This window comes from Galeopterus variegatus, unplaced genomic scaffold, assembly GCF_000696425.1.
Source record: "Galeopterus variegatus unplaced genomic scaffold, G_variegatus-3.0.2 Scaffold3765, whole genome shotgun sequence".
Classification (NCBI taxonomy): domain Eukaryota; kingdom Metazoa; phylum Chordata; class Mammalia; order Dermoptera; family Cynocephalidae; genus Galeopterus; species Galeopterus variegatus.
Genome location: NW_007729876.1, coordinates 105,297 through 117,211, shown reverse-complemented (window position 1 = coordinate 117,211; position 11,915 = coordinate 105,297). Strand labels below are relative to the sequence as shown.

General features: G+C 34.6%; 1 protein-coding gene across 1 annotated transcript in view; it reads right to left on the bottom strand.

Annotated features, from left to right (window-relative positions):
- Positions 1-1,795: 1,795 nt before the first annotated feature.
- Positions 1,796-11,915, bottom strand: part of OTUD4 (OTU deubiquitinase 4) — a 14,228-nt gene continuing 4,108 nt past the window's right edge. The window contains exons 3-6 of the mRNA XM_008585932.1: positions 6,369-6,415; positions 5,598-5,670; positions 4,140-4,221; positions 1,796-2,286 (exon numbers count right to left, since the gene is read on the bottom strand). Of these exons, the coding sequence (XP_008584154.1) occupies positions 2,150-2,286; positions 4,140-4,221; positions 5,598-5,670; positions 6,369-6,415 (339 nt within the window). The 3' untranslated portion in view covers positions 1,796-2,149. The remainder of the gene's footprint in view (positions 2,287-4,139; positions 4,222-5,597; positions 5,671-6,368; positions 6,416-11,915) is intronic.

The following is an 11,915-nucleotide window of genomic DNA, read 5'->3' as shown; positions in this document are numbered from 1 at the left end:
TATTTAGTATTCCAGGCAGAGGAAACAGCACATACAAAGACCCTACAGTGGCCAAGAGGCTGGTGAGAGTGGAACAGAGTGATGATGGGTCAAGCGGCACATGAGATGAGAGAGGCTCTGACCTGCACCTACTTCTACTCTTCTGTTCTACAGTTCCTCCTTAATAAATCAATCTATAGTTTTCCAGATAATTTCCAAGAATACACCCTTAACTGCAACAATATTTACCAGACTCCAAGTATCTAGAGTTTAGACTAGAAAATCATTCATAATTTCCAGTACTTCAAGACCAGCCAATTTGAATATGCAAAGAATTCAGGCACTAGAGTATATAGTACATCCTCGGTCTTCCCGCCTTATTACCACTCTATGCCTATCTATCTTGCCATGATTATACAGCATTCTTCTTCCCTAATTGAAGCTTTGTCCTAAGTCAGACATGACACAAGTAAAACGTTTTAATAATGCAGAAAAGGCAATCCATATTCCAAGGGCTACAATAATACAGTATAAAAAGAAAAACTGAGCACAATAATGAACACATCTTCTTACACACCTGCTCCACTTTCCCTGATAAACTTCTCCAGCTTACTAGCCTCTTCACTTGTCAACTGCCATCCCAGACCCAACTGCTAATACTATTAACAGCAGCAGCAATCAAAGGCATGTGCCACAAGTCCTCCACACTCCATCCACAGGCAATAAGTTACAACAAGTTAGTTAGTTATTCTCTAACTACTTACAACAAAGGAAGTTATTCCAACTTCCCTTATGCTCAATAACATGTCTTACCCAGATAGGTGCCTGGGTAGAATCATGGAGCAGAATTTCTATCTGTACAAACATAATTAGTCTGTTCTAGGGTTAAACTTACAATGGCACACACTGATTCAGGTTAGAAAGAAACAGCAGTTAAATTTTCAATCAGTATCAGGGAAGTTTAATCCAACAAATGACTGAAATTACAAATCAAGACACATATATACATTTTTTTAAGTATTTTTGTAATAAAAAATTAGATATCCTAAGGCTTAAATTCCATTTCTATCTCTAGCATCAGTGTGTAACACACCAAGTAGGATACTTTCATAACCTCATACAAGAGGAATAATGTACTTTTAGCTTCAATGGAAATATAAGGTTGGTTCTTATATAAGATAAGTAAACTTTAATACTGTTGATAACAACTAATATATGTTGACTATTATATCTAGGGACTACGCTATGCACTTTACATACTATCCCATTCCTCACAAATTCTCCCCTTAAAGGAAATACTGATATATCCTCATCTTATGGCTACCGCATTGAGGCTTCTTAGAAAATTTAAGTAACTTGCCTCAAGTCCAGTTAGTAGCAAGCCAGGACTGAAACTAGATTTAGATGTACAGAGCCCAAGCTCTTAAGCACTACCCTGTATGCCTTGTGTGGAAAAGAAAAATAGGCCTCAGTGACTTTATGTTAAAAGGTATAAGTTTAGGGCCGGCCCAGTGGCGCACTCGGTAGAGTGCGGCACTTGGGAGCGCGGCGGCGCTCTCGCCAAGGGTTCAGATCCCATATAGAGACCGGTCCGCTCACTGGTTGAGCGCGGTGCAGGCGTGACACCGAGGGTTGCGATCCCGTTACCGGTCACGAAAAAAGACAAAAAGGGAAAAAAAAAAAAAAAGGTTTAAGTTTACAATCTATATAGAGGCATTATCCAGAGCTGCTCACATTCTTAGAACCCAAATTTTGGATTTTAATTATCTAAAGAAAAGGAGGCACTATCTAAGGAGGAAAACAATGAAAGAAAGTCAAGGAAATCTAAACAGCCATATTTTTCATCAATGGATATGTAAACATTTGAAAGGTTAACTTTAAAATTTTACTATATATACACATATAGATAGGACCAAATCTATTCTACAGATATACTTCTACATTACATAGACATTCTCATCAACCAAAAACAATGACTTTTAAAAGGAACAGTGCCATAATGGAAATTAGGTAAAATCAGTGGCAGAGAAAAAAAAACTTCTACTGCAGATTGCTGTATTTTATGAATACCATAACTCTCCTGAATATATGAAACAACTCCATGAAGAAATATTTATTGAAATGTTTCTTTGTAGGGCACTAGAAAGATATTTTAGGATTTAAATTTTTCTTACTTGCAACTGTCATCCTCTGAATCTGATATTTCACTGTTGTTCTCATCAGCTACTTCAGAGGTGTCTAGTCCCATCATGATTTTACTAACGTCAGTTTTAAATACCTTCTCATACAGCAATTCATAAAGGAGAGCTGCAATTAATGAGAGAGACTTTATGCAACATTAACTACAGGCAGTTTTTTAAAAACAGGAACAGAGCATAAAAATGTGACTGTCTATTGCTCAGGCTTCTAAAATCCTAACTGGACATCTGCAACATCTAATTGTCAATAACACAATTTAATCAGAAGGTTACCTAGAGAGCAACTAGATTTGTCTGTGCACTTAAGTACTGTAGTTTGAAATCACTAAGATACTGCCATTTTTTAAAATAACACAAAAAGGTATGACAATTGTGAAACAAATATGACATGAAAAGCTAAACATACAGACTGAGCAATTACTACATCCTACACACTCTGTGCTATGCCTTTACGTATCGTCATATTTAATCTCAGCACATTGAAGTATTATTCTTTCTGGCTGTACAGATGAAGAAACTGAAACTTAGGGATGTCATACAGCATGACTGACCTTAAAAGACTTGGATGGAAAACATTAAGATGGCTAAAAAGAGGAACACAATAAAGACTGCACTAGCTGACAAGTCAGAAGGCTTGGATGCTAGTCTTAGCTTTCCTACTAACTGTAACTTTGGACTAGGCACTTCTTGGGTTTCCATAAAGCAAAAGAATGTTTGACTATATAATTTAGCTCCAGATTTTAATTTTACGTAAGGAACTAAAAAGAAACTGTTATAAAATGCATTCTCAGCAGCCACTGAAGGGAAGACACATATTTAGATGACTTTGTTGCTTTAAAAAAAAAAAAAAAAAACAAATAAACAAAACCTTCCTGTCCTGAAAACAAGGAAATATATTTTACCAAAAATTCAAAAACACATGGATTTTAAGACTTTCATTTGGTTTTATTATAGGGAGCTTTATGAAAACAAGTACACTAAGAATTCATCAATGATGGGTGCCCGCCCTCTAAATGAGTCCTCAAAGAGACCTCCTTCTTTCATACCATCTTTCTTCCAGATTCTGGTTACGAGACAGACCCCTGGTATCACCCAAACCACAGGCACTTAGAAGTATAGGAAAGGCAGGCTCCAGGAGCTATCCTTCCCAAAGCTGAAATGTCCAGATTTTACTGGCTGGGGAAGGAGGAAGACACAAACCAGTATACATACAGCTAGATTTTCATATCTCAAAATGGATCAATTAATTTTAAAAAACTGCATCACACATATCTTTACTAGTCACCACTAGCTTAAAAACAGAGGAAAAAGCTGTTACATGCCCAGTACATGCTTTGTATGAGTGATTTGTGCTTTGTCTGAACAGATGATAAAGTAGATAATGGTTACAGTAGCTCTCAAATGGGAGGAGGGGAAGGGGAAAATCTCTCACACACACACACACCCACACACCCAGGAAACATTTGGCAAAATGTCGGGATATTTTTGGTTTCAAAATGAGGGACAGGGAGTGTTACTGGCATCTACTGGGTAGAGGCCAGAGATGCTACTAAACAAGAGAGCCCCACAAAACATGATTATCTGGCCCAAACTATCAATATTGCCAAGGTTAAGAAATCTGCCCTAGTGCCAAATACAAGCCAATGTTTGACTTGCTCAGCATTTGGATTTTCAAGCTATATATACACTAACAGCTTTAAAAATGCATGTAAGTCCTTATTACTGAACTTACTGCAGAAAAAAATAACTTTGTGTTTCCAAGTCAAACTCTAGCCACTGGTTCCTTTTTTCTTCCTATTGAAACAAGATTTTACTATAACATTAATATTCTTGGTAACCTAAGCTTCTTAGAAATATTTTTTATATTACAACAGAAAAGAATATATTTACTCTGATTTGTTTGCATTTAGGCTATATAGTTTATGAATAAAATGTCCTCTATAAACATAAGGTGATACTTACACTGACACATAGCAGAGCTATCTTTATATTTTATGGGATACACAATATCATAATGATTTCCATTTGAAAAACACAGTAATACCTGAAAGGGAAAAATAAGACATATTTCAGCCCTTTATATACACGACATTTACAAAGCAACTTATGTCTCCAATGCCTCTGAGTTATCAGATAACTTCCAAACAGAAAGTGAATATTTTAGAAGCAACCTAAAGAGCCAATGTTACATGTACAACTATGGTACATCCATATGCTAAAATGCGATACAGCCAATAAACCAAAAAATTCTTAATGGCTTGGGAAAATGTTTATAGAATCAAAGCAAACAGACACAATATATGAAAACATGATTTCAACTACTTAAAGAACAAGAAAGTTAAAAGACTGTTAAAAAAAAATAAACCAAAACCTTATTAATACTAACCTCTAAGAAACATAAAGATAAATATTTTCTGCTTCTTTACAGTGTTAATTTAAGTACTTTCTAAATAGTCAATTACTTATACAAAAAGAAGTGTACATTGATTTTGTTTAGAATATGTCATATTCCAAAAATTGTATTGGAAAGACCAGATCCAGAGCAAAGTCCTTGGAAATCCCCAAGTCCCTAGAACTGTGGTATTTCATTCAATTACCCTCCCTCTTAACCACCACTAGCATGGTGACACACAAGACACTTCAACTTGGCCTGCATGACTCCAAAACAGTAGTTTTGCATGTCCCTGAACATCCCATAAACGAAATCAAAGCACATAGTCCTTTGTGTCTGGCTTCCTTTGCTTGGCAAGACTTCTTTGAGGTTCATTCATGTTGTATGTATTAGTAATTCATCCCTTTTTGTGGCTGAGTAGTTGCCCTCGTCCATTTTACACTGCTATAACAGAATACCTAAGGCTGGGTAATTTGTAAAAAAAAAAAAAAAAAATCCTTAATGTAAGAAAATCCTTAAAAAACAAAATTCTCTCATAAGAGAATGAGGTGAATTTTTTTTTCTTTTCTAGATTTCACGTAATTTTTCAGTTGTTTCTGCTTTTGACCAAATAATGCAATAACACCACTGCCAGTAAAATTACCTTTACAATGGAAAATATATATGATTACCAAAGTATTCCTGGATTCAATGGCAGAACCTATTTTTACAAGTTATTTTACTATTTAATGTTTATGTTGACATAAAACAGTAATAGTCTAATTCACCATATACGCTAGTGTCCCATAATTTTTTTCAGTGTCTCCACTGAAACGTTATAAAAGGGTTCAACACAGTAATTTGTTGGGGGGGAAATTCAAAACTGTATGACTCGATGATGATTAATAGAAAATTTTTAAAAGTTACAATACCATAACCTTCATAAAGAATTATTTCAAGTCATTTAAAATTATAGCTTAGGAGGTCAAGGTAGCAACTGAATGGTTCTTTTACTTAAATCCACTACAAAAACTCTGAGAAATTCTTACCTTTTCAGGAAAGTTATTTTCAGTTACTTGTGAAGGAGAAACATTTGGTTCCTGATAAATTATAAAATCTTTCCTGAAAATAACATTTAGAAATTATTTCTAATGGAATATATTATAAATTTAAATTTAATAATTCACTCATTCATTCATTTATCAAGAGCCTAATATGTGCTAGGCAATACTAAGGATAAAGCAGTAAACAAAAGATAGTAACGAAACAGCGACGTTATAAAATACCTATATAAAAGTATCTCTTCTAAAAAATAAAATTTCAAATATAATTTACACACAACATAAATTCAGATATAACTTTAAAGAGAGACCTCAAAATCACAGAACTCATGAAGATGAAATTTAAACAACATTTTGAAAAGAAAAAAACAAAGTATTCACCTGCTCCTCTACTGGACAACAGTAGTAAAATTGAGTAATAATGTATTTTAGTTCTGTTCTAGTAGCCATTCAATGCTACTGGCCCAGAGAAAGTAGGAAATCATTTTTCGGTAATACTGATAAGTGACAGTTTATAGGACATAGCCTGGAAAAATTACTGTGCCTTTTTCCAAAAATATTTTGAGAATTAAAATTTCTAAAGTTGACATATCTAAATGTCATAACCTAATTGATGCAATTAAAAAAAGAAAAGAAAAAACCTTAGAAAAGATGCTTCACAACCAAGGTATAAAACAGCTTTGCTATTTTAACATTTTTAGCATAATGAAATATACTAATTCCCTGATTTTATTTTTGTTTACTTATTACAGTGCTTACCTGTACATAAGAGAAAGAGCACTTATTTCCACTTGTCCTACCCATTCCTGTATTGAAAAAAAAATATTTGGCATGTAAGTGTCTCACACATTTTACAATATACTTTATATAATACCTCTAGACATACCTTTATACAATATACTTAATGAACTTTTAATTAAGGCTCATTAATATTATTTTGAATATTATAAAACATTTCTATAAAATAGGCCATAACTTATACTAAAAAGCAACCCAAGCCTCTGTTGCAAAAATCCTTAGTAACAGTAATGGGGTGTAATGACAGATCCTATTGGTGTGGCAAGAACATTGAATGGCATCTGTAAGTTCAGAACTTGCTGAATGCAAGGGCCATCCTCCAATCTAGCACACAGGTCAGAGCTTGGCACATGGTATAAACCCAGAAAATGAAATGTTGAATAGAAACAGAAAAACAGGAAGCATTAAAAAGGCAGAAGGTCTCTTATCTTCAGGGTAAATGGAAGTATAAAGAAGGTAGTGTCATGGCAATCATTTTGAAATAAGGGAAAGTCTACACTCCTTAAAGAAGTCATTTTAAGCTCTTCTGGAGGAAAATGGCCAATATAAATCAAAATTTAAAATGCCCATATACTTTCTGACCCAGCAATTCAACTTCCATAAACCTATCCTAAAGAAATATTTCATATGCCCACAAAGGCATATATAAACAAGGACATCACTGTAAGCTATCTGTAACAGGGTAAGAAAAAAGAAAAAAGAAAAAAAAGAGCCCTTAAGATTCCTAAGAAGTAATTAAATAATTTATGGTTTACCTACACCATAGAACATCATGCACTCATTGAAAAGAATGAGGTGTATCCATATGAAATGACTTGGAAAGATTACTCAAGACTATTAAGTTAAAAAGTAAGTCACAGTAAAATAATTTTGTTAGTGTAAAACAAACAAAAAACTGTATATATTTGTATATTAGTATGTGTGTGTGCACAGAAAGGGGACCCTAAGGATGCATCCTAAATTGACAATAGAGACAAGGAATTCAAGAGGAAAAATGAAGAATTTTCACCCTTCATTCTGTATACATTTTTAAATCTTTTACCATGAGAATGTATTCTTATACTACTTGTGAAATTAGACCAGACTTTAATACCAAGAGTCACTAAAAACAATGAGTTATAGTAAATCAATGATTTTTTCCTTGAAAGGGAAAAAAAAAAAAACTGAGATAAGGAAAAGATTTTAGACAAGGACAATGACAATCTTTCCCCCTGAGGCTTTTCATTTTAATAATTCTTAAAAGTTGGCTCTGACTTTCAAAATGAAATAGGTGTCATAAATTAAAAATAGATTTCTTAAAATAGGCCTTAGCCTAACAATCACATTTTCTGTCAAACCCTCCGGCACACAGGAAATCCTTCACTGATATGAGCCTGCATAGATCACAAACAAAAGTTCCATTTCTAATTTACCCAAAATGTGTTACATGACTTTAAAAAATGAAAAATTCTACTAGTGTCAACAAAATGTTAGATAATGTTAGTGTAATATATGTTTCTCTAAGTAATCTTCAGAATAAATTCTGTTTTAGTCTGGCTAAGTAAACAATGGCTACCGTAAAATCTCCTCTTCCCTAACCAGGGTCAGTTTTAAATTACTTAAAAAAAAAAAAAAAAAAAAAAAAAAAAAAAATCGCTGTTCTACTACCACAGTCTTCCACCTTAAGGCTTTAATTTTATTCATTCAGCACTTTTTATGATGTTTGATATACATCTTTCTTGTGGGTGAGAAAAAAGAATTTCTGCAAAATCTGTTTTAACTATTGAACCATACTACATAAAAAGCACATAATTTAAGGGTACTTAAATAACTCAAAACTAAACTTTTGTTCCTGAAAAGACACTGTTGAGAAAATGAAAAGCTGAGCTACAAACTGGAAGGATGTATCTGCAAAAAATATATCCAATTCAGGACTTACATCCAGTATAAAGAACTCTAAAACTTCAGCAGCATCAACAGCAATAAAAAATGGGCAATATCTATGAACAGACATTTCACCAACAAAGATATATGGATGGGAAATAAGCACATGAAAACATGCTCAACTCCATTAGAGAAATGCAAGTTAAAAATCACAATGAGTGTTGGCAAAGATGTGGAGCAACTGGAATTCTCATATATTGCTGATAGAAAGCAAAATGGTACAGACACTTTGGAAAACAGTTGGCAGTTTCTCATTAAGTTAAACTATGTATATTTACCATATGACCCATCACTTCCACTCTCAGGTATTAATCCAACAGAAAAAGAAAACATACGAGAGTACTTCAAAAAGTTCATGGAAAAATGGAATTAAGAGACAATATGAATCTTTACTTTTTTTTTTTTTTTTTGTCCTTTTTGAGACAGGCCGCACCGCGCTCAGCCAGTGAGCTCTGTGAGCGCACCGGTCATCCCTATATAGGATCCGAACCCACGGCGGGAGCGCTGCTGCACTCCCAGCGCCGCACTCTCCCGAGTGCGCCGCAGGCTCAGCCCTGAATCTTTACTTTTTGAAGAACCCTCCTATGTCTACACAAAGACTTATCAGCAAATGTTCATGGCAGCTTCAACAGTAACAGACGCAAACTGGAAGAACCTACGTTATCAATCAGCAGTGAAAGCATAAACAAACGTGGCACATCCACACAGTGGACTACCACTGCAATAAAAAGGAATAAACTACTGATAAATACAACAACATGGATGAATCCTAAAGTGTTTCCATTATGCTCAGTGATAAAAAGGAATAAACTACTGATAAATATAACAACATGGATGAATCCTAAAGTGTTTCCATTATGCTCAGTGAAAGAAGCCAAACACATAAGACTACAAATGCTATCATTCCACGTATATGCATCTAGAAAAGGCAAAACTTTAAAAGCAGAACAGTGGATAACAGGAGCCAGGAGGCAGGGTAAGGGAATGAAGTGCATAATGGCATGAGGGAATTTTTTGGAGTGAAAGAAATGTCATACCTAATGTTTGTGGTAGTGGTTACACAACTGTATACATTTGTCAAATCTCATCAAATTGTACGGTCAAAATTGGTGAATTTTATTGTATGTCAACTTAACCTTATTATACCTGACAAAAATATACTCTTGCAGAAGTCTGAGGCATTTTTCAAAATGCTCTACTGATATTTTAGGAGGGTAAAGATGCTTTCTCTGAGAACTGATGAAGCAACAGAGTTTATTCACTAACTATATTTTTGTTTTCATTTTATACATCCTATATATCAAGGAGAAAAAGTAACAGAATGAAGATTTATAAATATCTGTTGCTCATAATGAAGAAGAAACAACTGCTCAGAAGGCACCTAAGACACCTGGAGAAAAGGTTTGATCAGACTGGGGAGGAGGGTGTCATAAAATAAGTCCTGTGTCTTTCCGAGAAACCTGGACAGTTGGCATGGTAGGAAGAGGCACATACCTGTCCCGCATGCTCAAAATTGCACCAACTTTCACTCCTTCCTTTCCCACAGACCCCAAATAAAATCAGTCTCATTTCAGTTCACACTGCCTCAAGTCCTCCTGTCCCCTTCTCTCCACTTCCATTATGTCTACCCTAGCTCAGACCCTCATAGCCCAATAACCTGAACTGCTACACAAAGATCATTATAAAATAACATTGTGGAGGTTTTCTTATTAACAAATTAATAAAAGGTCTCTGTCATTTCCTGTATTTTCTTTAAAGGAAGTAAAAACATATAATATTTGCCACCTACAGATAATAACTGTTAACATCTGGTGTTTATCTTCCCTATCTGTTACACATAATATGACAGGAATTTAACATTCATTCAACACACACAAATTATCAATTAGGCATCCCAAATTGAAAGGTAACTATGGGAATTCCAAAGCAATAAAAATATAAAATCTAAGAGAGAAAAGTGTAAACTTCAGGAAAATGAATTTGTGATCATAGCAAATGGATAAAACGCAGTTTCAAAATTATTCAAATAAAAATACAGTCAGGATGAACTTAGAGAAACGGCCTTCAGAGAGTATTTGTCTCCAAAACTGGAATAATACTGTACTTATTTCTTTCTACACTTAAAATAATATGTTCATTTTTCCATATTTTAAGCAATTTTTTTTAACCATTTTGAAATGAATCTTTCTGCCACTGGCCTCATCTGCTTCAAACCATTTTTCACAATATTCTTTCATCCATCCAATCAACAAAAATGTCAGGCACTTTTCCCAGTTCTGGGGCACAGCAATGAACAAAACATACAGAACTCTGTTCATGAAGCTTAATTCTAGTAGGAGGAAAACAAACAAAATATATAATATGTTAGATGGTATAAGCACTACAGAGAAAAATAAAGCAAAGAGAGATAGGGAGTGTGTTGGGGGCTAAGATCTGCAATTTTAGACAGAGTACCCACTACTCTCACTTCTACCTCAAAAACCTTGAATGGCATCCCAATGTCAGATGCCCAGGCCCCAGGCCCAGGAGACTGATTCAGGTCTGGGATAGGAGCCATAGAATTTGCATTTTTACTAGAATACCAGCTGACGCATCTATAGGTTTATAGATCACACTTTGAGAAACACTGGCCTAAAGCAGAAGCTCCAAACTACTGAGCCTAGCATTGAAGTCTCTCCCACAATCTGGCCCCCACATTCCCTCTGACTTATTTCTCACTACTTCTTCACATGCTCTAAGCTCCACACAAACCGAACTTTTTTCTGCATTGCTCACAGTTTTTACTGCCTAGAATGCCCTTCAGCTCAGGCATTTCTTATTTAGAATCTATTCAGACTTGGAATATAAATTTACTCTCAAACTCTTGCTTTGTCTACCCAGCCGGAAATAAAACTTGGAATGCCTATACCATCATATCTCTATAATTTTTATGACACATGTACTTTTCTAACTTGTATTTGACTTTCTTTCCTCTTAGAGAAACGCTTTGGTTATCTCAGTTATCTCTGCATCCCCAGGATGACTAGCAATTCTCGGCCCATAAAAGGCACTCAAATTAATGTTAGGGAATCAAATGGACACAGCAATCACTGATCAACCACCTTTGTTTCTATATTACATTTTCTTTATTCCGTTCCTAAACTCTTCTAAGCTTTTTCCTTTGCCAATGTTATTTTTAACTTAACAGTGGACAATGGAAAATCCTAACATTCTAAATGGCATTCCATGATATTTGGATTTTTACAGTGAAAATACTAGTTTTTGTAAGCAGGGAAAAAATAGAGATAGAAAAATTATTTTAACTTCAACATGACGGAGAAAGTATGGCAGTAGGAGTTGGTGGGGAAGTGCTTTTTCTTTCTAAACAGTCTCTTCTTCCTTCACAAGCTGATTGATCATGGAAAATAGAACCTCCATAAAAGAACTCTGCCTTCTCAGGTGCCTAAGGAAAAATCAAACCTTGCCCTGTCCACCAAGTCTCATATACACAAAAACACAGCATTCTGAAAATCATCACCAGTATTATCCCAGATCTTTTTTTTTTTTTTTTTTTTTTTTTTTTTTTTTTTTTTTTTTTGGCCGTTT